The sequence below is a fragment of the Pseudophryne corroboree genome, chromosome 6 (genome assembly GCF_028390025.1).
Source record: "Pseudophryne corroboree isolate aPseCor3 chromosome 6, aPseCor3.hap2, whole genome shotgun sequence".
NCBI classification, from domain to species: Eukaryota; Metazoa; Chordata; class Amphibia; order Anura; family Myobatrachidae; genus Pseudophryne; species Pseudophryne corroboree.
In genome coordinates, this window is record NC_086449.1 from 799,888,213 (window position 1) to 799,911,641 (window position 23,429).

The window sequence follows — 23,429 nt, forward strand, 5'->3', positions numbered from 1 at the left end:
TATGTGGGGGTTATTATGAGCACACAGGCCCACTGTGCAGATGCTGCTCTAACATGACTCATTATTATTATTATTATCCTTTATTTATATGGTGCCACAAGGGTTCCGCAGCGCCCAATTACAGAGTATATAAACAAATAATCAAACGGGAAAACAGCAACTTACAGTTGATGACAGTATAGGACAAGTACAGGGTAAATAAACATAGCAACATCAGCAGATGACACTGGAATAAGTATCAGGTGGCAGAAGACTGCTGGATGGGTCTGGGGCTGAGGGTCGACAGCACAAAGGTCGACACACCTTAGGTCGACGCCAATTGGTCGACACACCTTAGGTCGACCTGGACAAAAGATCGACATGGAAAAAGGTCGACATGAGTTTTTAATGTTTTTTTGGTGTCGTTTTCTTCGTAGAGTGACCGGGAACCCCAATTAGTGCACCGCGTCCCCTCGCATGGCTCGCTTCGCACGCCATGCTTCGGGCATGGTGCCTTCGCTTCGCTCGGCACACTTTACCGTTCCAATCGTAGTCCACGTGGATCGTTAAGTATGAAAAGGTTAAAAAAAAGAAAAAAATCGTGAAAAACTCATGTTGACCTTTTTCCATGTCGACCTTGTTCATGTCGACCTTTTGTCCATGTCGACCTTTTGTCCATGCCGACCTAAGGTGTGTCGACCAATTGGTGTCGACCTAAGGTGTGTCGACCTTTGTGCTGTCGACCTGGAGTCCGGATACCCTGCTGGATTTGGTGCAGTGGAAGATTATTAAAGTAAGAAAAGGATAAGCACATGAGGGAAGAGAGCCCTACTCGTGAGAGCTTACATTCTAAAGGGGAGGGGTAGACAGACAGGGGTGACACAGACGGGGTACATAGAGAGCGTGGAACAGAGGGTTAGGATGAGATTTGGCTGGGTTTGGTGAAGAAATGGGTCTTGAGAGCCCGTTTGAAGTTTTGTGGAGAGGGGGAGAGTCTGAGGTGGAGAGGTAGGGAATTCCAGAAAATAATTTTTTGTGTTGGGGATGCGCTACACCACTAGCAAAAAAATATAAAAATACTCATAGAAATGTACATATGATTCTATATATTATTGTGTATAAAAAGGGTTTAATACTCATTACACAATTTCATAAACAAAAAGTTATAATTTATTTTTAGAGAATTTCATATATAGACAGCTTATAAAAAATTCATTAATATAAAAGCCTGTATTGCTGAGCGGCTCTTCCCCTTTAAGATCACAAGTTTAAAACAAACCTTTTCTATAAAAAACACATGTAGAAATCGGTTGTATAGCTGATATAGCTTTTTAAACAGTCCTAGGCTTTGAAACAGTGTTGATCTGTGTATAAAGTCCTGTTAGATCTAATACATTGTAGCGATCTTTGCTACAAATTAATCTTTGTTTTATGTGGACAAAGTTCACTAAGTCACTGCTGTGCACAGCTTTTGATGTTATTAATATGCATGCATTCTGGATTGTTAAACCACTTGACCTTGCATCCACGTTATTTTCCCCTGGTTCCAAATCTCACAGCTTGATCCCTCCAGACTTTTATTGCATCTATTCGGTTACCGTATTTGCGTTCTGCCGGGATTCAGGTGTTGCTGCTGGTTCCGATTTCGTTGGGGTCCGTGGCTGTCACCGTGGTGATTATGAATGGGCTCCTTTGAACGTGTAACGCGTTTCTCCGCCTTATTCCGTTGACATCAGCGGCTTCCTCAGTTCCTCAATTCCAGAAAAGTGGTGCAGCACGTGAAAAATCTTGGAGGTAGGAGGAAGTAATCCATAGGCAGGAGAGTCGGCATGCATTAGCAGAGCGAAGAGGATGGGTGGGAGTGTAAAGGGAGATAAGGTCAGAGATGTAAATGGGAGAGGAGTGGGTGAGGGCTTTGTAAGTGAGTGTGAGAAGTTTGAATTGGATTCTGAAAGGGAAGGGAAGCCAGTGAAGGTCTTGTAGGAGAGGAGAGGTGGACGTAGTGCGTTTGGTGAGGAAGATGAGCCGGGCAGCAGCATTGAGGATAGATTGGAGTGGAGAGAGGTATTTGTCAGGAATGCCAGTCAGGAGGAGATTACAGCAGTCCAGTCTGGAGATGACCAGTGAGTGGATAAGAGTCTTAGTAGCATCCTGGGTCAGAAAGGGTCTGATCCTGGAAATACTTTTTAGATGATAATATAATATAATAATATTTTATAGACTCATAAGGGAGACCTTGGGGGTGTGGCTCCTAGGAAAGCCCAGCCCCCGCTTAGATGCCCAGACAGGCCTGGCTAGCTTGTATGCACCCAGCCAACCCCTCTCAGAGCCCATGTTAGCATGTAGGCAGATTTCCACATTAGTGCTTTGTAACGGAAAGAAAGTCGCCCCGGCTGAGCCCTTGGTTTACCTTTATTCAGTCTTCCCACAGATCTTTGTCAGCACAGATGTTTAGCAAATTATTTTCTGATACTGTAACAAGCAGTCTGTAAAGACGAAACCTTCACCACAAATTACTGCTTATTGCCCCGTTTGCAAACCTGCAATTCATAAGAACATGTTTTTCTCCACAAATTACCTGTTCATTAGATCCTTTCTTATACCTGTATGGGAAAAGTGACCCTAGATGTAGGATCATACCCTCCCATTGACAGTAGTCTGCCAGGTTCAAAAGCCTGGCTCCATCGTAAAGATAAAAATGTTGTGGAAAAATCGCCAAACTACACATCTTATTAGGATTATTGTCATGCAGAACATTATCTCCTTTTTGCATTCGTGCCCAGTAAGATGTTAAGATAGGTACACCATACTTTACAGTGGCAGCAAGAGGGACTCCTGCGCGGCGAAGCCGCTCCCGCCTGGGAAAAGGGTGTGTGGCTAAAAAAGGGTGTGGTGTCTGAGAAAGGGGGCGTGGCCTTGCGACAGTGGCGAGCTACGGCCCCCGTTTTTCATCACTATGGGGGCATGGCCAGCACTCAGTGAGCTGCTGGTATGCCCCCAGTCCCTCTGCCTCCGTGAATAGACGCTTTGTGCGCATGTGCACGGCGTCTTTTCACCGCTGCTCTGCAAGTGCAAGAGCCTCCCAACTGCCCCCCCCCCCTCCCCACGGGACACTGCTGCCCGCGGGTTGGACAGCGGGACAGTCTCATGAAAATCGGGACAGTTGGGAGATATGGGTACACCCTAGGCCAGTGATGGGGAACCTTTGGCACTCCAGTTGTTGAACTACACACCCCAGCATGCCCTGCTACAGTTTTAGCATGGCCAAATAGCAAAACTGTAGCAGGGCATGCTGGAATGTGTAGTTCAACAACAGCTGGAGAGCCAAAGGTTCCGCATCACTTGCCTAGACAATATATTGGCCATTCAAGCGAACAGGCCAATATATTGCGAGCCCGTCGATGGGTGTGTCAACCTGATGTATCTGTGAATAATGTTGTTTACAGACATATTGCGTCAGCTGTGCAGCACAGCGGAGCTGATGGGGTGTAGTATGGTATGCCAACGGCTGGGATCCCGGCGGACAGCATACTGGCGCCGGAATCCCGACCGCCGGCATACCGACATCTGGGCGAGCGCAAATGAGCCCCTTGCCCTATTTATTCTCCATCCAGGGAGGTCGTGGACCCCCAAGAGGGAGAATAGTTGGCGGTATGTCGTGTGTCGGAATTCCGGCGCCGGTATACTGAGCGCCGGGATCCCAACAGCCGGCATACTGAATACCACCCGAGCTGACGGGCAAAATATCCAAAGATATATCGGCACATCTGGCTGTGCGTACGGGTGGTCCGCCGACCACCCGTACATTTTCTGTGGGGGCCGACGTCACAGCTGGGTGGGCAAATTCAAAAACCTGCCCAGCTTGACACATGGAGCGGCTGATCAATAAGTATATATTCTTTCCTGGATCTGCTGCTCGGTCACCACAAGAGCAGGTCCACCAACGTATCTGTCTGGTGTGTACCTACCTGCCTTAACTGCATTGCTCTGTTCGGGGAGGAAGGGAACACTAGTTAAGAATGAAGCCCTTGCAGTTTCAGTGGTCACGCAACAAGAATGTTAATAAGAAGACCGCGCAAATGAGAAAAACCCTAGTACAACATGGGTGGCAGCTGTAGAGGGCCTGGCAACTGGTAGTTAGTTACACCCTTGGCTGAAAGCCGTCAGTAAGATCTCAGCCAAACCTATCTTGAAGAAACAACACAGAATTCCCACACCCGCAGACCCTGTTTCTGCTTACTTTAAAGTGTACATGGATAAATAGACCCTACACTGTACCAGTAGCAAGCTGAATCATTTATCTTGGACAATATCTAACCAAGTCTGGTTTCCTTTCGACAGTTCTGGTACCGACACTTCTGGAAATTACAGTATATAGGACTAAAACCAATTTTCCTGGTTTGGCTGCGCTGAACTGTGGTCAATGACCAACCTCTCCTCACCTCTATAATTCTTACTACATGAGGACACTTGATCCACTCGAGCCAGTTCTACTTATTTTTTTATAAGTGGTCGGAAATGTAGAGACAAGATTCTGTCATTGCCAAACTCTTGTTTTTATTTCATAACCAGCGCTTGTCCACACCACAGATGAATTGAGGAGAAAATTGCTAATTGCTGTGACCGCTTATAGTCTAGGAGACAGTGGTCTAAACTGGTGAACTGGCAAGAGTTGCGGAGATGGGAGATGTATCAAATGTTCTTTATCAGGCAAATAGAGAAGTTGCCCATATCAACCAATTAGCTTCAAGCTGTCATTTATCTAGTACATTCTATAAAATGATAGCTAGAATTTGATTGGTTGCTATGGGCAACTTCTCCACTTGACGTCTTTAGAAGGTTGGAGACATCTACCTTGAAGCGAGAGAACAGAGAGCGTGAATTAAAAGAGTGAGGAGGGCTGGTGGGATCAAGGAGTCTATTAATGAAGCAGTGAACAGAGTGGAGAAGCGAGCCAGTGGAGAAGTTTCCCATGAGGATTTTAGAGGGGAAGGGAGGGAGAGTTAAAGACCAAAGAGACAACAAGGGCATGAATAAGAGATTAGGGACGGGATGTACTAACCTCTCTCACTGCGATATCTGTCTTTCTTAGCACTTCCTGTGCGTTCTCCACGCTAACTGGTCTCCCGCTGGCCGGCACTGCCCGTCGCTCCCTGTAGTGTGCAACAGAAAGTACAGTTCTGAGTGGCCGCGGTGGTGAAGAAGCAGTGATGCCAAGTGAGGGGAGAAAACTGCAGGGAGCGATGGGCAGTGCCCGCCAGTGGGAGACCAGTTAGCATGGAGAACGCACAGGGGTGGTCATTCCGACCCGATCGCTCACTGCAGTTCATCGCAGCGCAGCGATCGGGTCGGAACTGCGCATGCACCGGTGCAGCAGTGCGCCGGCGCATGCCAGCCGTTGTTGCCTAGCAATCGCCTCTGAGGCAGGGGCGGTCGCTGGGCGGGAGGGGGATGAACGGCGGCGTTAAGCCGCCATTTAGGGGGCGCGGTCCGGCCAACGCAGGCGTGGCTGGACCGTTGGGGGGGGTGGGCCGTGGTGGCTGCGTGACGTCACACACAGCCGCTGCGACCCGAGACGGAGAAGAGGTTCTCCAGGCCAGTCGCAGGGAGTAACTCCTGAGATGCAAAAGCATCGCCGCTCTGTGATGCTTTTGCATTTCTGCGGGGGTGGGGGGGCCGGCACTGACATGCGGGGCGGACCAGCCCTGTGCTGGGCGTCCCCCCGCATGTCTGAGTGCCTGATTGTAGCTGTGCTAAATTTAGCACAGCTACGATCATCTCAGAATGGGAGCGCTGAGAAAGACAGATACCGCAGCGGGAGAGGTTAGTACATCCCGCCCTTAGTATTGTTTGGTGTGTGCACATGTAGTAGGTTATATAAATTGTAAGCTCCAATGGTGCTGGGACTTATATGAATGGGCAAATATGCTCTGTAAAACGCTGCTGAATATGCATGTATACATAACTGTTCATAAATAGTAGTAAGAAAAAATTGTCCTACATGTTTAGGTCACGCATAAAGTAAACAGTTCTAGTAAATTATCCCCACTTGACCTGTTAGCATGGGTTCTGCAGGCGTTTAGGTGGGTGTGATACCTAATGCTCCTCCCCTTCCCCATACCCTGGGTGGCAGCTACAGCTAGGTCACAGGGGGTGGCGGCTAGGGCTAAGACTCAGGGAGGTTGGCAGCTACGGCTAGAACCCCCCCCCCCCCCCCCCCTCCTGGGGCCTAATCCTAACCCTGGTGCTGACCCCAATCCGATTTGATGGTGGGGAAATAGATATTATATATTAAAGATTTTATGCTGGGGAAAAAAACAGATTTTCAGGAAAAACAGAACATATGGGATGGTTATGATTTAATTAGTACAGTGGTACAGTGGTTAGCATTGCTGCCTCGGTGCTGGGGTCATTGATTTTAATACCAACAGTGAAGTGTAATGTTTGTGTGACCTCCCTTCTTACAAAATGATCCCTGATAAAATATTGCTCACAGATTTGCACCGTTGCAATGTCAGTAACATAGGGGGTCATTCCGACTCAATCACACGCTGCAGTTTTTCGCAGCGGTGCGATCGGGTCTGAACTGCACATGCGCCGCAATGCACAGGCGCGTCACTGCCCGGCGACAGGAAATGCCGGGCAGCGTGAGACCTTACACACAAAGCGATCAAGGTGATTGACAGCAAGACGGCGTTTCTGGGTGGCAACTGACCATTTTCTGGGAGTAGCGTGGAAAACGCAGGTGTGTCTAGGCGGTTGTGTCTGACGTCAATTCCGGGACCGGACAGGCTGAAGTGATCGCAGCGGCTGAGTAAGTTCAGAGCTACTCAGAAACTGCACGAAAACTTTTTGCACAGCTGCCCTGCAGGGCCGGTTCTAGCCCTTGTGGCGCCCCAGGTGAAAATAGGGGGCGTGGTTTCATAAAGGGGCGTGGTCATGTATGCCCCCTGTAGACTTGTGCCCCCGTTTGTGCCGCTTACCAAAAAAATAATAATAATAATTAATTAATACTCAACATCCCCGCTGCTGATTCCCGACCGCTGCTTACCTCGATCTCCGGCCACCGGCGCCGCTCCTCTGATCTATGGAAGAGACGTCATGACGTCTCTCCCATAGCACAGCATAGACACTAGAGGTCAGTTATGACCCCTAGTATCTATGTGCCGCTCCCACAATGCCGTGTGGTGCACCGCACAGCACCGTCTGGGGCACCACCAGTAGCGGATCTTGCTACGGCGGCGGCACCTTCCGGATGGCGGCAGCGCCCTCCGGAAGGCGGCGTCCCGGGCAAAAATCCTGTGTGCCCGTAACAAGATCCGCTACTGCTCCCCTGCACAAGCGATCGCACACTTGCACAGCTAAAATACACTCCCCCATAGGCGGCGACTATCTGATCGCACGGCTGCAAAAAACTGCTACCCTGCGATCAATTCGGAATGACCCCCCATAGACTGATGTCTCACTATCAGAGACACAGAATATCTTGTACTTTCAGCCATATTGCTTCATGAACTAATATATCACTTAGTTTCCAGAGCAGCCCCACTACAGAACCAAAGCTTCCACACTGGGGCCAAATTGATCAGATTGTAGTGTTATTGTAATTGTTGCCTATATTCCCTGGCAGTTATTGTATATTTCATGGTCACTGCTGTAACAATCATGTAACAATGAAACCAGATATCTAGCTTCTGATAAAAACCAACCATATTAGGTAGCAATATACAGTCACTTTGGGGGTCATTCCGAGTTGATCGCGAGATGAAAATGTTCGCTGCGCAGCGATGATTCCAAAAAAACTTCTGGGTGGCAACTGACCGTTTTCAGGGAGTGATCAAAAAAACGCAGGCAGGCCAGGAAAAACGCAGGCGTGGCTGGGCGAACGCAGGGCGTGTTTGTGACGTCAAAACAGGAACTGAACTGTCTGAAGTGATCGCAAGCGCTGAGTAGGTCTGAAGCTACTCTGAAACTGCACAAAATTATTTTGTAGTCGCTCTGCGATCCTTTTGTTCGCACTTCTGCTAAGCTAAAATACACTCCCAGTGGGCGGTGGCTTAGCGTTTGCACGGCTGCTAAAAACTGCTAGCGAGCGAACAACTCGGAATGACCCCCTTAATGCAGCTTATTGATAACTGCTGATTCATTCCCTTTTTATCATAAATGAAACACATCTATAGTACACACTTATTTTAAGAAATGTTATTTTGTTTATATTTGTAAGATTTAAAAGTAATATTAAGTGCAGTCACTTAGTATTAATTATTTTGCATATTAGTAGCATCTATCCCTTTTTATCAGATCATTCATGATTGATACTTTGAAATAAATTTGCTACTTCTGGGAGAACAAAGTGACCATACACGCTTTATTAAATGAGTCAAAGCAGTTCTTGTAACAGTCATTGTATTTTATGTAACGATTATTGTCTCAATGTACTATTGAGCTGGGGCCTCAAGTCTCAGTGTACTATTGTGCTGAGGCTCCAAGTCTCAGTGTACTATTGTACTAAGGCCCCAAGTCTCAGTGTACTATTGTGCTGGGGCCCCAAGTCTCAGTGTACTATTGTACTGGGGCCCCAAGTCTCAGTGTACTATTGTACTAAGGCCCCAAGTCTCAGTGTACTATTGTACTGGGGCCCCAAGTCTCAGTGTACTATTGTGCTGGGGCCCCAAGTCTCAGTGTAGTATTGTGCTGAGGCTCCAAGTCTCAGTGTACTATTGTGCTGGGGCCCCAAGTCTCAGTGTAGTATTGTGCTGAGGCCCCAAGTCTCAGTGTACTATTGTTCTGGGGCCCCAAGTCTCAGTGTACTATTGTGCTGGGGCCCCAAGTCTCAGTGTAGTATTGTGCTGAGGCTCCAAGTCTCAGTGTACTATTGTGCTGGGGCCCCAAGTCTCAGTGTAGTATTGTGCTGAGGCCCCAAGTCTCAGTGTACTATTGTACTAAGGCCCCAAGTTTCAGTGTACTATTGTGCTGGGGCCCCAAGTCTCAGTGTACTATTGTACTGGGGCCCCAAGTCTCAGTGTACTATTGTGCTGGGGCCCCAAGTCTCAGTGTAGTATTGTGCTGAGGCTCCAAGTCTCAGTGTACTATTGTGCTGGGGCCCCAAGTCTCAGTGTAGTATTGTGCTGAGGCCCCAAGTCTCAGTGTACTATTGTACTAAGGCCCCAAGTTTCAGTGTACTATTGTGCTGGGGCCCCAAGTCTCAGTGTACTATTGTGCTGGGGCCCCAAGTTTCAGTGTACTATTGTGCTGAGGCCCCAAGTCTCAGTGTACTATTGTGCTGGGGCCCCAAGTCTCAGTGTACTATTGTACTGGGGCCCCAAGTCTCAGTGTACTATTGTGCTGGGGCCCAAGTCTCAGTGTACTATTGTTCTGGGGCACCAAGTCTCAGTGTACTATTGTGCTGGGGCCCAAGTCTCAGTGTACTATTGTTCTGGGGCCCCAAGTCTCAGTGTACTATTGTTCTGGGGCACCAAGTCTCAGTGTACTATTTAGCTGGGTCCCCAAGTCTCAGTGTACTATTGTTCTGGGGCCCCAAGTCTCAGTGTACTATTGTTCTGGGGCACCAAGTCTCAGTGTACTATTGTGCTGGGTCCCCAAGTCTCAGTGTACTATTGTTCTGGGGCCCCAAGTCTCAGTGTACTATTGTGCTGGGTCCCCAAGTCTCAGTGTACTATTGTTCTGGGGCCCCAAGTCTCAGTGTACTATTGTGCTGGGTCCCCAAGTCTCAGTGTACTATTGTTCTGGGGCCCCAAGTCTCAGTGTACTATTGTTCTGGGGCACCAAGTATCAGTGTACTATTGTTCTGGGGCACCAAGTCTCAGTGTACTATTGTGCTGGGGCCCCAAGTATCGGTGTGCTATTGTGCTGGGTCCCCAAGTCTCAGTGTACTATTGTGCTGGGTCCCCAAGTCTCAGTGTACTATTGTGCTGGGGCCCCAAGTCTCAGTGTACTATTGTTCTGGGGCCCCAAGTTTCAGTGTACTATTGTGCTGGGGCCCCAAGTTTCAGTGTACTATTGTGCTGGGGCCCCAAGTTTCAGTGTACTATTGTGCTGGGGCCCCAACTCTCAGTGTACTATTGTTCTGGGGCCCCAAGTTTCAGTGTACTATTGTGCTGGGGCCCCAAGTTTCAGTGTACTATTGTTCTGGGGCCCCAAGTCTCAGTGTACTATTGTGCTGGGTCCCCAAGTTTCAGTGTACTATTGTGCTGGGGCCCCAAGTCTCAGTGTACTATTGTGCTGGGGCCCCAAGTCTCAGTGTACTATTGTTCTGGGGCCCCAGGAGTCTGGGTGCTACTGTTTCAGGAGTGCCCAATAGAATGTATTACAGATTTGACAATATGGGGTCCTGTACACATTTATTATTGGTGCATATAATGTCATTTGTTTGTAAACATTGTATACAGTATTACATACAGTATGTCACATAACATGTCAGTAAAGTTTGGTTGGCCTGAGAAATTGCCAGTACATTTTTCTTCCTAGATTTGGCATCCTTCTTAGGCGTATGGAACATCCCTAACAATAACATGTATTTCATGCCTTGGTTTTCATGGTTTCCCCCCTTACATAAAATACACATTTATGAGCTAGCAAAGTAATGACCTCTTAGGAGCGGAATTCCACTGGTTACTCCTGTTAAGAAGGAACATTTGTTTTTCCTTGTGAAGTTAAAGTGGTTTACAGATCACTTCCACGAGTGTGAAACAAATCACAAGTGCAGTGGGACAATTCCCTAAAGTCACAATTATTGCGCCTTCATCAGGAAAGTTGAGAGGCTATCCGGATTCTGGGTCGACACACTTTAGGTTGACGCCTATTGGTTGACAGTGACTAGGTCGACACAAGAAATATGTCGACACCACCATTACGTCGACGCGAACAAGGTCGACATGGAAAAAAGGTCGACATGCCTTTTTCACGGATTTTAAAAAAAAGTTTTCATATTATGCGATCCACGTGGACTACGATTGGGAACGGTAACCTGTGCCGAGCACCGCGGTAGAGGAGCGAGGCACCTTGCCCGAAGCCGCGAGCTATGTGAGGGGACACGGTGCACTAATTGGGGTTCATGGTCACTTTACGAAGAAAACAACACCAAAAAAACATTAAAAAACTCATGTCGACCTTTTTCCATGTTAACCTTGTTCATGTCGACCTATTAGCCATGTCGACCTATTTCCTGTGTCCACCTACTCACTGTCGACCAATAGGCGTTGACCTAATGTGTGTCGACCTAGACACTGTTGACCCTGAGTCCCATAACCAGTTGAGAGAAAAGGGCCCTACACATTTGTCGATCCGCGGTCGAGTTGCCCGATGGCGGATACGGCCGACGGGCGACCCGGCGGCAAGGGGGCAGTGACGGGGGGAGTGAAGTTTCTTCACTCCCCCCGTCACCCGTCTCCATAGCAGTGCAGGCAAATATGGACGAGATTGTCCATATTGGCCTGCATGCACAACCGACGGGGCACCAGCGATGAACGAGCCTGGGGCCGCGCATCGTTCATGGCTGGTGCCTCCACACTGAAGGATATGAATGGTATCTGGTTCATTAATGAACGAGATCGTTGATATCTTTCAGTATTATCGCCCAGTGTGTAGGGCCTATTACTGTATGATGAAGATCTTGTAGACTTGTATAACGGTTCTTATTTCCTGTTACAAATCTTCTTGCTTATGCGTGTGATACGTTTCATTCTTTCATGTTTGTAACTTGTTCTATTTACCGCAGCAACTACAGCGCACTGGTCGGAGTCTGGATCTATGGGTTTTTTGTGGTGGTCCTGCTGGTCCTGGATCTGATGTATTATTCAGCAATGAACTATGACATCTGCAAGATGTATCTCGCGAGGTGGGGCATCCAAGGCAAATGGATGAGGCAAGGACAGAGGCAGTGGGACAAAGCGGCACAGGAGCCATGCCAAGCACAGACTCACCCTCAGATGGCACATGCTGTACACACTTTAAAGGGAGATACTGTTAGTCCAACACTGATGTCCTTTCAGACTTCTACCGCCTGGTAAGATGATAGATACAGTACGCTTTCTGTCTGTGCCACCATGTCCAAATATAATACCTACTACTGCACCAACTTCAGTCATTGGTGGGCATTCAGTAAAAGGATTGTTATTACCTTACCTGACTTCTGTAAGTAATGTACATTCACCTGTGGTCATGAATGAGAATCAACTGGTAATGGGCAATTGAAAATCAACCAATATTTATTTAATGTTCAGACTTTAGGAGGTGTCACATAAGCTGTGTTTCTGCTGTGTCTTAAATAAAAATTAGTAAATGTTATCATGTAGAACTCAGGGGCAGATTTATTAAGCCTGGTGAAGTGATAAAGTGGAAGGTGATAACACACCAGCCAATCAGATCCTAACTTTCATATCACAGGCTGGGTTTGAAAAATTGTCAGTTAGGAGCGGACTGGCTGGTCCTTTATCACCTTGCACTTTATCACTTCACCGGGCTTAATAAATCTGCCCCTCAGGGAGTTATCCTGCTTTAAGAAAGGTACATGCAGTGTTTTTAGGGCAAGCAGGAAAATAGCTAAAGCAAATGTGAATTTTGGAAGTTTATCATTTCTCCTGCATTTATCATATGAGCAATTAAGCTTGTATTCAGATCCTGATCGTGTGTTTTCTAAGGCTCTTCAGGCTGTATTTATAATAACCAGCTTAGACAAAGCCCAGAAGTTGCTGATTGTTAAATACAAAGCTAGGAATCTCCTGATCCACCATATCCCTCCCTTCACATTCCTGCTGTGACTCTCCCGTTTCCTCCATATCTCCTGCATATTCCTGCTGTGACTTTCCCGTTCCACCGGCGCCGGCATCCCGACAGCCGGCATACCGACACTTATTATCCCTCGTGGGGGTCCACGACCCCCCTGGAGGGAGAATAAACACCGTGCCTGTAGCGTGGCGAGCGCAGCGAGCCCGCAAGGGGCTCATTTGCGCTCGCCACACTGTCGGTAAGCCGGCGGTCGGGCTCCCGGCGCCGGTATGCTGGTCGCCGGGAGCCCGACTGCCGGCATATCGTAGTGAACCCCTCTCATTCCATCACATCCCCTGCATATTCCTGACGCAACTCTCCCGTTCCACCATATCCCCTGCACATTACTGCTGCGACTCTCCCGTTCCACCACATTCCTGCTGCTACTCTCTCATTCCATCACATCCCCTGCACATTCCTGCCGCAACTCTCCCATTCCACCATATCTCCTGCACATTACTGCTGCGACTCTCCCGTACCACCACATTCCTGCTGCTACTCTCTCATTTTATCACATCCCCTGCCCATTCCTGCCGCAACTCTCCCGTTCCACCATATCCACTGCACATTACTGCTGCGACTCTCCCGTTCCACCATATCCCCTGCACATTACTGCTGCGACTCTCCCGTTCCACTACATCCCCTGCACATTCCACTGCATCCTTAATGTGGACTAATGGAGCCAGACTTGTGACTGGGGACAGTGGTGTAGCCAGGGGGAAGGGGGGTGGAGGTGGAGTGACGGCCTGCTGAAGAAATGTTAAAGCTGTACCTACCAGGTTGGGATTGTCCAGTGTCAGATTACCAGAGCCCCAACCCTTAGCTTTATTTGGACTGGGAACCTAAGGGCAGATTGCTTGTATTATGCAGAGAAAAAGGTTACGGTGCACAGGCTGCCCCCCACAGGTGGTTCCATGCACATGGTGACCAACAATACTCAGGTAGCTGCGGCATTTAAGCAATGTTCACTTGGTATGAAGGGGTATAATGTGTGCCAAGAAAACATTCCCCACAGTACACCAGCAGTCTGTACTGTTCACACAGGGCTGGGTGGATCCATGCAGCTAGTGCTAAATTCCGACCCCCTACACGTAGCAGAAGAAATTGAGATTTGCCAGACATGGTGATGCTTCACCAATCTCCAATGCTCCAGCTTTGGTGAGCTTGTGTTCTCAGCTGGCAGGAGTGTGACCCACTGTGGTCTTCTGCTGCTGCAGCCAATCCACTTCAGGACATTCAGATATAAGGCAAGCATGGGTGCAAAAGGTTACTTAGCAAGTACGGGCGCACTAGTGTCGTAAGGCCGGTTCCGAAAATATATTGTTGGCTCCCATGTTTCTCAGATACTTGCCCAACCATTATAGATGTAGAAAATAATGGAAGCAGCACCCCGTACAAGCTCACAGAGAATACATAAGTGAAAAGAAGCTTATGATTCATTGTGCCAATTGTATGCATTTAAAAAAATATATATAAATATATATTTTTAGATATATTGTATAGAAATGCACGCTGACCCCTGTGTTTTGGTTTTGGATCTGGATTCATCTTCGTAGTATAGTTTTGCAAAACCACACTCAAGTGTTTTGGTTTTGGATCTGGATTTTTTTAATTTATTTTTTTACGACAAAAACAGCTAAAATCTTGTAATTTTTGCAATCCAAACCCCAAAATTTTGGATTTAAAATCTGAATTTGAACAGCGGGAAGATCCGAACCTGGACTTTGTTCGGATCTCCCCGGGAGATCTGGACCGTGTTTTGGTTCGGGTCCACAAAATTCTATAGGGTTCGGATTCCTGAGAACCGAGCCGCACATCTCTAATACTGTGAAAGTACGCAGTGTGTCTCCTGTACTGTTCTGTTCATAAACATAACATAACGGCAAAGCACTTGCAAACGCATGAAGACCTACAGTAAATCTCATTCTGGGTCAGTAAACGAATCATTCTTAGCTCAGCCCAGTCATGTAGAGCTGATGAATCTAAAGAGTTAACGTTGTTCTAGAAAATCCTTCCAGCATAAATTGATAATCCAGCAAACACTAAGGGGTAAATGTACTAAAGCTTCTAAAACAGAGAATTGTTGTTGGCCGTAGCAACCACTCAGATGGTGTCTACCATATTTCTGTTGCCTTTAAAAAAATGATAGGCAGCATTTGATTGGTTGCTATGGGCAATATCACCAATTCTCTGTTTTAGAAGCTTTGGTAAATTTATCCCTGAGACGATATAAAACTGCTGCATCTCCTCTTTATTACCTGACTCCTCCATGGACTGAACAAACCTGTAACAAATCAAATTGGGGACAATTCAAGGTATAAATCACACTTTACTTACAACAGTTTTATTAAAACACAATTCTGCATAACATAGTAACATAGGGGGTCATTCCGAGTTGATCGATCGCCAGCAACTTTTAGCAGCCGTGCAAACGCATAGTCGCCGCCCACGGGGGAGTGTATTTTTGCTTTACAAGTGTGCGAACGCCTTTGCAGCCGAGCGCAGCAAAAACAGTTTGTGCAGTTTCTGAGTAGCTCTGGACTTACTCAGCCCTTGCGATCACTTCAGTCTTTTTGGTGCCAGAATTGACGTAAGACACCCGCCCTGAAAACGCTTGGACACACCTGCGTTTCCCAAACACTCCCAGAAAATGGTCAGTTGACACCCATAAACGCCCTCTTTCTGTCACTCACCTTGCGTTCGGCTGTACGAATGGAATCTTCGCTAAATCCATCGCCCAGCACGATACTCTTTGTACCCGTACAACGCACCTGCGCATTGCGTTGCATACGCATGTGCAGTTTTGCAATTTTTTTTACCTGATCGCTGCGCTGCGAAAATCAGCAGCGAGCGATCAACTCGGAATGACCCCCATAGTAACATAGTATCTTAGGTTGAAAAAAGACAATTGTCCATCGAGTTCAACCTGTTAGTGATCTCCTACACTGTATTATTTGTAAGACTATTTTTAACTATGGTGAATGTTTAGCCATTATGTCAAGTACCCTTTTTTTATTATTATATTTTATTTTATTTTATTACTAAAGTGCATAATTTACCCACCATATCCCTGTATATCCTTATCCATTAGAAATGTATTCAGTCCATTCTTAAAAGTAGTGACCGTGCCCGCCATTACTACTCTCTCAGGCAGGGAATTCCAAATACGTGTTGTCCTTACTGTGAAGAAACCTTTACGTCTCTGTGTTCAAAATATCCTCTCCTCTAACCTAAGCGGGTGTCCGTGTGGCTATTGTGATGATCTTACCAAAAGCAAATCCCCCGCTAGCTCTGTGTTTATTGACCCCTTATATATTTGTGAATGTTAATCATGTCTCCTCTTAATCTCCTTTTTTCCAGTGTAAACATATCTAGCCTATCAAGTCTTTCCTCATATTCTAGCGTCTCCATCCTCTTAATCGATTTGGTCACCAGTCTCTGGACCATTTCTAGTTCCAGGATATCCTTTTTGTAGTAAGGTGCCCATAGTTATGCGCAGTATTCGGGATGTGGCCTCACTAGTGATTTTTTATAATGGCAATATAACACTCTCATCAATTCCCCGCTTTATGCATGCTAATACCATATTAGCCTTTTTGGCTGCATTCCTACTTTGGGTACTACTGCTAAGTTTGTTATCTATGTGAACACCTAAATCTTTTTCCAATACAGAATCCCCTAGTTTCTCCCTATTTAGTATGTAGGTAGTATTTTTGTTCTTGCTACCAAAGTACATTACCTTACATTTGTCTATATTGAACCGCATTCTCCATTTTTCTGCCCGTGACTCCAATTTAAATAAGTCATTCTGCAGAGACTTAGCACCCCCCTCTGAATTTATAATTTTACACAATTTGGTATTGTCTGCAAAAAGTGACACTGTACTTTTTTAAACCTACTTCTAGGTCATTTATGAAAATGTCAAACAATATTGGTCCAAGTACAGACCCTTGTGGCACACCACTTAGTACTTCAGACCATTTTGAAAACGTTCCTTTTACCACCACTCGCTGCTCCCTTTTATCCAACCAATTTCTTACCCAAGTGCAAATTGTGCTCCCTAGCCCACGTTCCCTCAATTTGTAGATAAGTTTCATGTGAGGTACAGTACTGTATCGAAAGCTTTTGCAAAGTCTAAAAAGATTACATCCACCTCTTTACCCTGGTCTAGGTTCGCATTAACTGTTTCATAAAAGCCTATTAAGTTAGTTTGACATGATCGATCCTTCACAAATCCGTGTTGGTTCCTATTAATAACCTTATTGGTTTCAAGGAACACCTGTATTCTGTCTCTTAAAATACCTTCCAGTACATTCCCCACTATAGATGATAGATGTAAGACTTACTGGTCTATAATTACCTGGTTCAAATTTACTTCCCTTTTTAAATATCGGCACTACTTCCGCTATACGCCAGTCTTTGGGGACCATGTCTGATGTAAGTGAGTCATTGAAAATCAGATATAGGGGTCTTGCTTATTCAGAGTGTAGGGCCATGAGAACCCTTGGGTGAATTCCATCGGGACCAGGTGACTTATTAATCTTAATTTTTTTTAATTGGTCACAGACTACTTCCTCACTTAAATAAGCATTAAGAAGTGGGACATTATCATTGTTAAGGTTATTCTGCCATCTGGTCCTCTCTTGTGAATATAGATGAGAAAAACTTGTTTAATTTTTCCGCTATGTCTTTGTCGTCTTTGATTAGGACGCCCAAATTGCCTTTAAAAGGGCCTATAGTCTCTTTCTTTATTCGTTTGCTGTGGATGTATTTAAAAAACTTCTTGGTGTTTAATATACTTTCCATTGCTAATAGCTTTTCAGTTTCTATTTTAGACATTCTGATTTATTTTTTGCATATTTTATTACTACGAGGATGGTTGGGGTAGGGATATGGGTGGGGGGGGGGGGTTTATCAGGTGTGTCACATTTTTCACTCCTTTCCCCAGGCAGTAAAATTACACGGACCACTTTTGGCCGCGACTGCAGAATATTGATGGGTATATATTTAGTACATTCGCAGGTGTTAATTGGTGGCAGTAACTCGGCATTCAGTTCAAGAAAATTTCACAGCATTCCTGTCAGCCTGGCATGGACCAAGAATACTAGCAACAGGATAATATGTTACAGAATAGAAAGTAGGACTGATCTTTCTCCAGTTGCATTCTGCTTAATGACACCTTTTGATCTGTGTGGAATACAAGAGAACATTTCGCATACAGCGACGGCTGAATGGCGTGCGTTATCGCGGTTTGCATCTTGCAGCCATGATAGAGGAGCTCAGACAATAACGGGGGGAATATGAAAAGACGGCTGCCATTGTCACATAACAAGCTTTCTCCCCCACACGTCTGTAAGGAGAGGCGTAAACTGGACTGTAATAGAACAAGGTCTTTCTAGCTATTCCATTAAACATGAAAGCGTTTTATAATGATGTCACTTAAAAGCTCAGGGAAATAAAAGGAACTGAGGTCAGAACTCATAGCCATGAGAATGCAGCCTATCAATTCACTGAGGCGAAAACGTGGCCTAAATCGTTCAATTAACTGATTAGCACCTACGTGTCCGAGGCGCAGGGTGATTCTGTTAATGATACAGTTTAGAAAAGTACTTTTGTTGAACTCACATTTATTGCGACTGAACTCGCCCTGCATTATCCAGCTCTTCCTATGCTGTAAACAGGTTCCGGGTCACGTAGACCCGGCTTACCCACTTTCACTGCACAGCAAACCTGTTAGGTCCAGGTTTAACCCTTGCCCCTTCCCTGGTGGAAGGGGTTATTTTTCCTGGCCTCTTTCAGACTCAGCAAATCCCGGACTGACGCATGTGCAATAACCCGGGATATTTCTGATAGTCTGAAAGGGGAGTGAGTGACCCCCCCCCCCCCCCCCCTTCCCCCAAAGTGCACAGGTTCTTGATTTGCCATTAGGAAAATTGCTGCTTTAAATTCCGCTGCCAAATCAGTAATTTTGACAAATGGCTGCTCATTGCATTTCCCTAAAGGTTTTATAGAGTTATAGGTTTTACACTCCCACCCGTCCTCTTCGCTCTGCTAATGCATGCCGACTCTCCTGCCTACGGATTACTTCCTCCCACTCCTACCTCCAAGATTTTTCACGTGCTGCACCACTTCTCTGGAATTCCCTACCTCTCCCCTCAGACTCTCCACCTCTCTACAAAACTTCAAACGGGCTCTCAAGACCCACTTCTTCACCAAACCCAGCCAAATCTCATCCTAACCCTCTGTTCCACATTCTCTATTTACCCCATCTGTGCCACCCCTGTCTATCTATCCCTCCCCTTTATAATCTTCGCCAAATCCAGCAGTTTTCTGCCACCTGATACTTATTCCAGTGTCATCTGCTGATGTAGCTATGTTTATTTACCCTGTACTTGTCCTATACTGTCATCAACTGTAAGTTGCTGTTTCCCTGTTTGATTATATGCATATGTACTCTGTCATTGGGCGCTGCGGAACCCTTGTGGCGCCATATAAATAAGGGATAATAATAGAGTTCAAGACAGGACCACGGTCTGTAATCTGTGAGGTGTTATTACTGCCCGGTGGACACTCGACTGTGATGAGCAGAAAAAAAAAAAAATGTTCACAGCGTTAAAAGAAATCTGTTTGCTTTTTCCATTCCCCGCCGAGGGATTTGCTGGTGCCAGAAACAGGTTTATGAGACACAGTGGGGAGACAATATAATTAGACGGTACATCAGAACAAGTATTGATCAGAGATGTTTATTTGTGCTTGATCTTTGTATTGAACATTGTTTTAACAGAGAAAGTTAGAAGGATTCTCTGCCGTTACTGTACTATATAACAGCAGTGTACAGGATCTAGGGGCTGATTCAGACCTGATCGGTGCTGTGCATGTTCGCACAGCAGCGATCAGGTCTGAAGTGCGCCGCCGCAGTGCGCCGGCGCATGCCAGACAGCCGACGGCTGTCGTAGCCCTGTGATCACCTCTGCCTGATTGACAGGCAGAGGCGGTTGCTGGGCGGGAGGGGGCGGGCTGGCGGCCGCTGCAACCTGAGCAGCGATGAGTAGCACCCTGCCAGTGCGCAGGAGCTGCCCTGGTGGGGAGTTACTCTTCCAGTACACAAGCATTGCCGCTGTACGATGCTTTTGTACTGGTGCAACGGGGCAGGGCCTGACATGCGGGGCAGACCAGTCCTGTGCTGGGCGTCCCCCCGTATGTCAGTGTGACTGATCGTAGCTGTGCTAAATTTAGCACATCTACGATCAAGTCTGAATCACCCCCTAGAACAGACGCAAGGAACCAGTAGCTCTTCAGCTGTGGCGATGGTGGAACTACAAGTGCCTCGCTGGCGATGGCAACCCGACGTGTCATATTGCCGGGTCAGGAAGCATTGTGAAAGGGTCCAATGCCGGGTTGCACCCAGGAAGGACCGTTTCCAATTCCCTGGTGCAACCCGACATTGCGATGTGAAAGGGTATTAGTGACCTGGCTTGACAAAGAGTGAGTTTGAGTGGGGGGGGGGGTTGGGGAGATGCGACACTATAAAATTTGCCATCACAGTCCCATGAACTGCGACTTACTGCATGATAAACTACAATGTGGGGCAATGGGCCATGGTGACACAGTGCATTCATAGCTAATGACGTCTGTATGCTGCCTGACAAAATTCACAGGGTGTGGGAGAGTTGCCTTCTCTCCAAGCAGGTAACTATGACCCACTCTGCTATGAGGGGGGCTTATTCTGAGCATGCGCAGTTCTGAGTGTGTGCCCACATTGTGCATGCACCAATCTGCTCTGCTCTGAAAAGGGGAGGGGGGGGGGGGGAGGTTTGCAGGTGCCCATGAAGGGGTGTGGAGATATGGTACTGCCTTCACCCATTACACCCTGCATCCATTATTCCGGCTGTACTGTATAACACAGCGGACAAAGATAAATCAGCATGGAGGGTATTTATTTATGTAAAAGAATCCATACAACAGTAAGGCACTGCAACAGTTTAGTTTCATACTGTAGTACCCATTGCCTAACTGACGAGGATCAAAGTATCTAGTTGACGTTAAGGGGGGAATTCAAATGTTTGAAAAGTCGGTTGGGTGTCTGTCTATTAGATAGGAAAAAGCAGACACCCAGCTGACTTTTCAAACAATTGAATCTCCCCCTAAGAATCTTGTCAGTAACTGGCTTTACTATTGTTCTTTTACCCATTGGTCGACTGTGTAATCTTAATTATTTCTTTGTTGTTATTTTTTATTGAATATGGTTGTTTTGTTTTTTTAAGTCAAGGAAGAATATACATTTTAGAATTCTGTTGTAATCAGTGTTGGACTGGGTCATGAAGGACCCACGGGAAAATGCATGGTAGGGGCCCATGCTTAAGGGTGTGGCCAGGCTCCAGTGGGGGTGTGGCCAACCACCGTAGAGGTTTGGCTAACCATTATAGTGCATGGGCTGGGCCCCTTGATAAATATATATAGTAAATACTGCTAGTGCGTGCATGATAATTTACCAGGTTAATAACAGCAATGCACTTTGGAAAATACACCATAGTCCTCTGCAGTATAAGGTAACATATGTATAATGTAGAATTAGTGCACAGTCTAGAAGCTGATGCCTAGAGGAGGAGGTGGGAAACCCCCTGTGGGCCCCACTGCCTGTGGGCCAGTCCGGCACTGTCTGAGTTGATGCTGTTTAAGTGTTGTCACTTCATGAATCTATTTGCTATATCACAGAGAGGGCGGGATGTACTAAGCGGAAAATGCGGTAAACTCCCTGTTTACGGCATTTTCCTGATGTACTAACCCCCGGCAGGCAGGACAGCGCCGCGGCTAGGTACGTCCATAGAAGCCTATGGGCTTCTCTCCGCGGCGCTGTGTGAGGGATCCGATCTGATCCCTCCCAGCATGCCCTGCGGCCGCCCCCGTCACCCCGCGCATGCGCAGACTGACTCCTGGGGCCGAATCCCGGAAGTCAGGCTGCCGCTGCGCATCGCGGAGGACAGCTCTTATCGGAAGAGCTGTCCTCCGCAATGCTGATCGCATATGTTAGTACATATGCGATCAGCATTGTGGCGCAGGGCGGCGATGGGCGGCGATGTACATTAGTACATCCCGCCCAGAGAGAGCTAGAGATAGACAGTGTCAGAGAGAGGGAGAGAGAGACAGTGTCAGGGAGAGAGAGAGAAGGGGACAGTATCAGGGAGAGAGAAGGAGAGAGTATCAGAGAGAGAAAGACAGTGTCAGGGAGGGAGAGAGAGGGGGACAGTATCAGGGAGTCAGAGAGAGCGCGAGAGAGACTGTCAGGGAGAGAGCGACAGTGTCAGGGAGGGAGAGAGAGGGGGACAGTATCAGGGAGAGAGAAGGAGAGAGTATCAGAGAGAGAGAGACAGTGTCAGGGAGGGAGAGAGAAGGGGACAGTATCAGGGAGAGAGAAGGAGAGAGTATCAGAAAGAGAAAGACAGTGTCAGGGAGGGAGAGAGAAGGGGACAATATCAGGGAGAGAGAAGGGGAGAGTATCAGAGAGAGAAAGACAGTGTCAGGGAGGGAGAGAGAAGGGGACAGTATCAGGGAGAGAGAAGGAGAGAGTATCAGAGAGAGAGAGAGACAGTGTCAGGGAGGGGGAGAGAAGGGGACAGTATCAGGGAGAGAGAAGGGGAGAGTATCAGAGAGAGAGAAAGACAGTGTCAGGGAGGGAGAGAGAGGGGGACAGTATCAGGGAGAGAGAAGGAGAGAGTATCAGAGAGAGAAAGACAGTGTCAGGGAGGGAGAGAGAAGGGGACAGTATCAGGGAGAGAGAAGGAGAGAGTATCAGAGAGAGAAAGACAGTGTCAGGGAGGGAAAGAGAAGGGGAGAGTATCAGAGAGAGAAAGACAGTGTCAGGGAGGGAGAGAGAAGGGGGCAGTATCAGGGAGAGAGAAGGGGAGAGTATCAGAGAGAGAAAGACAGTGTCAGGGAGGGAGAGAGAGGGGGACAGTATCAGGGAGAGAGAAGGAGAGAGTATCAGAGAGAGAGAGAGACAGTGTCAGGGAGGGAGAGAGAAGGGGACAGTATCAGGGAGAGAGAAGGGGAGAGTATCAGAGAGAGAAAGACAGTGTCAGGGAGGGAGAGAGAAGGGGACAGTATCAGGGAGAGAGAAGGAGAGAGTATCAGAGAGAGAAAGACAGTGTCAGGGAGGGAGAGAGAAGGGGACAGTATCAGGGAGAGAGAAGGAGAGAGTATCAGAGAGAGAAAGACAGTGTCAGGGAGGGAGAGAGAAGGGGACAGTATCAGGGAGAGAGAAGGAGAGAGTATCAGAGAGAGAGAGACAGTGTCAGGGAGGGAGAGAGAAGGGGACAGTATCAGGGAGAGAGATGGAGAGAGTATCAGCGAGAGAAAGACAGTGTCAGGGAGGGAGAGAGAGGGGGACAGTATAAGGGAGAGAGAAGGAGAGAGTATCGGAGAGAGAAAGACAGTGTCAGGGAGGGAGAGAGAGGGGGATAGTATCATGGAGTCAGAGATAGTGTCAGAGAGAGAGAGCGACAGTGTCAGGGAGAGAGCGACAGTGTCAGGGAGGGGGAGGGACAGTGTCAGGGAGAGAGAGGGACAGTGTCAGGGAGGGAGAGAGAGGGGGATAGTATCAGGGAGTCAGAGATAGTGTCAGAGAGAGAGAGCGACAGTGTCAGGGAGAGAGCGACAGTGTCAGG

At 47.2% G+C, this 23,429-nt stretch overlaps 1 protein-coding gene across 3 annotated transcripts in view; it reads left to right on the forward strand.

Moving 5' to 3' along the window:
- The window catches only part of SHISAL1 (shisa like 1), a 203,201-nt gene that overhangs the window by 161,099 nt on the left and 18,673 nt on the right, over positions 1-23,429 (forward strand). The window contains exon 4 of one of the 3 annotated variants that reach the window (XM_063928912.1): positions 11,717-12,004. The exons of 1 other annotated variant lie outside the window; for it this stretch is intronic. In XM_063928912.1, coding sequence (XP_063784982.1) covers positions 11,717-12,004 — 288 coding nt within the window. Of the gene's footprint in view, positions 1-11,716; positions 12,009-23,429 lie in introns of those variants that run through there. One more of the 3 variants, XM_063928911.1, reaches the window with a different exon arrangement.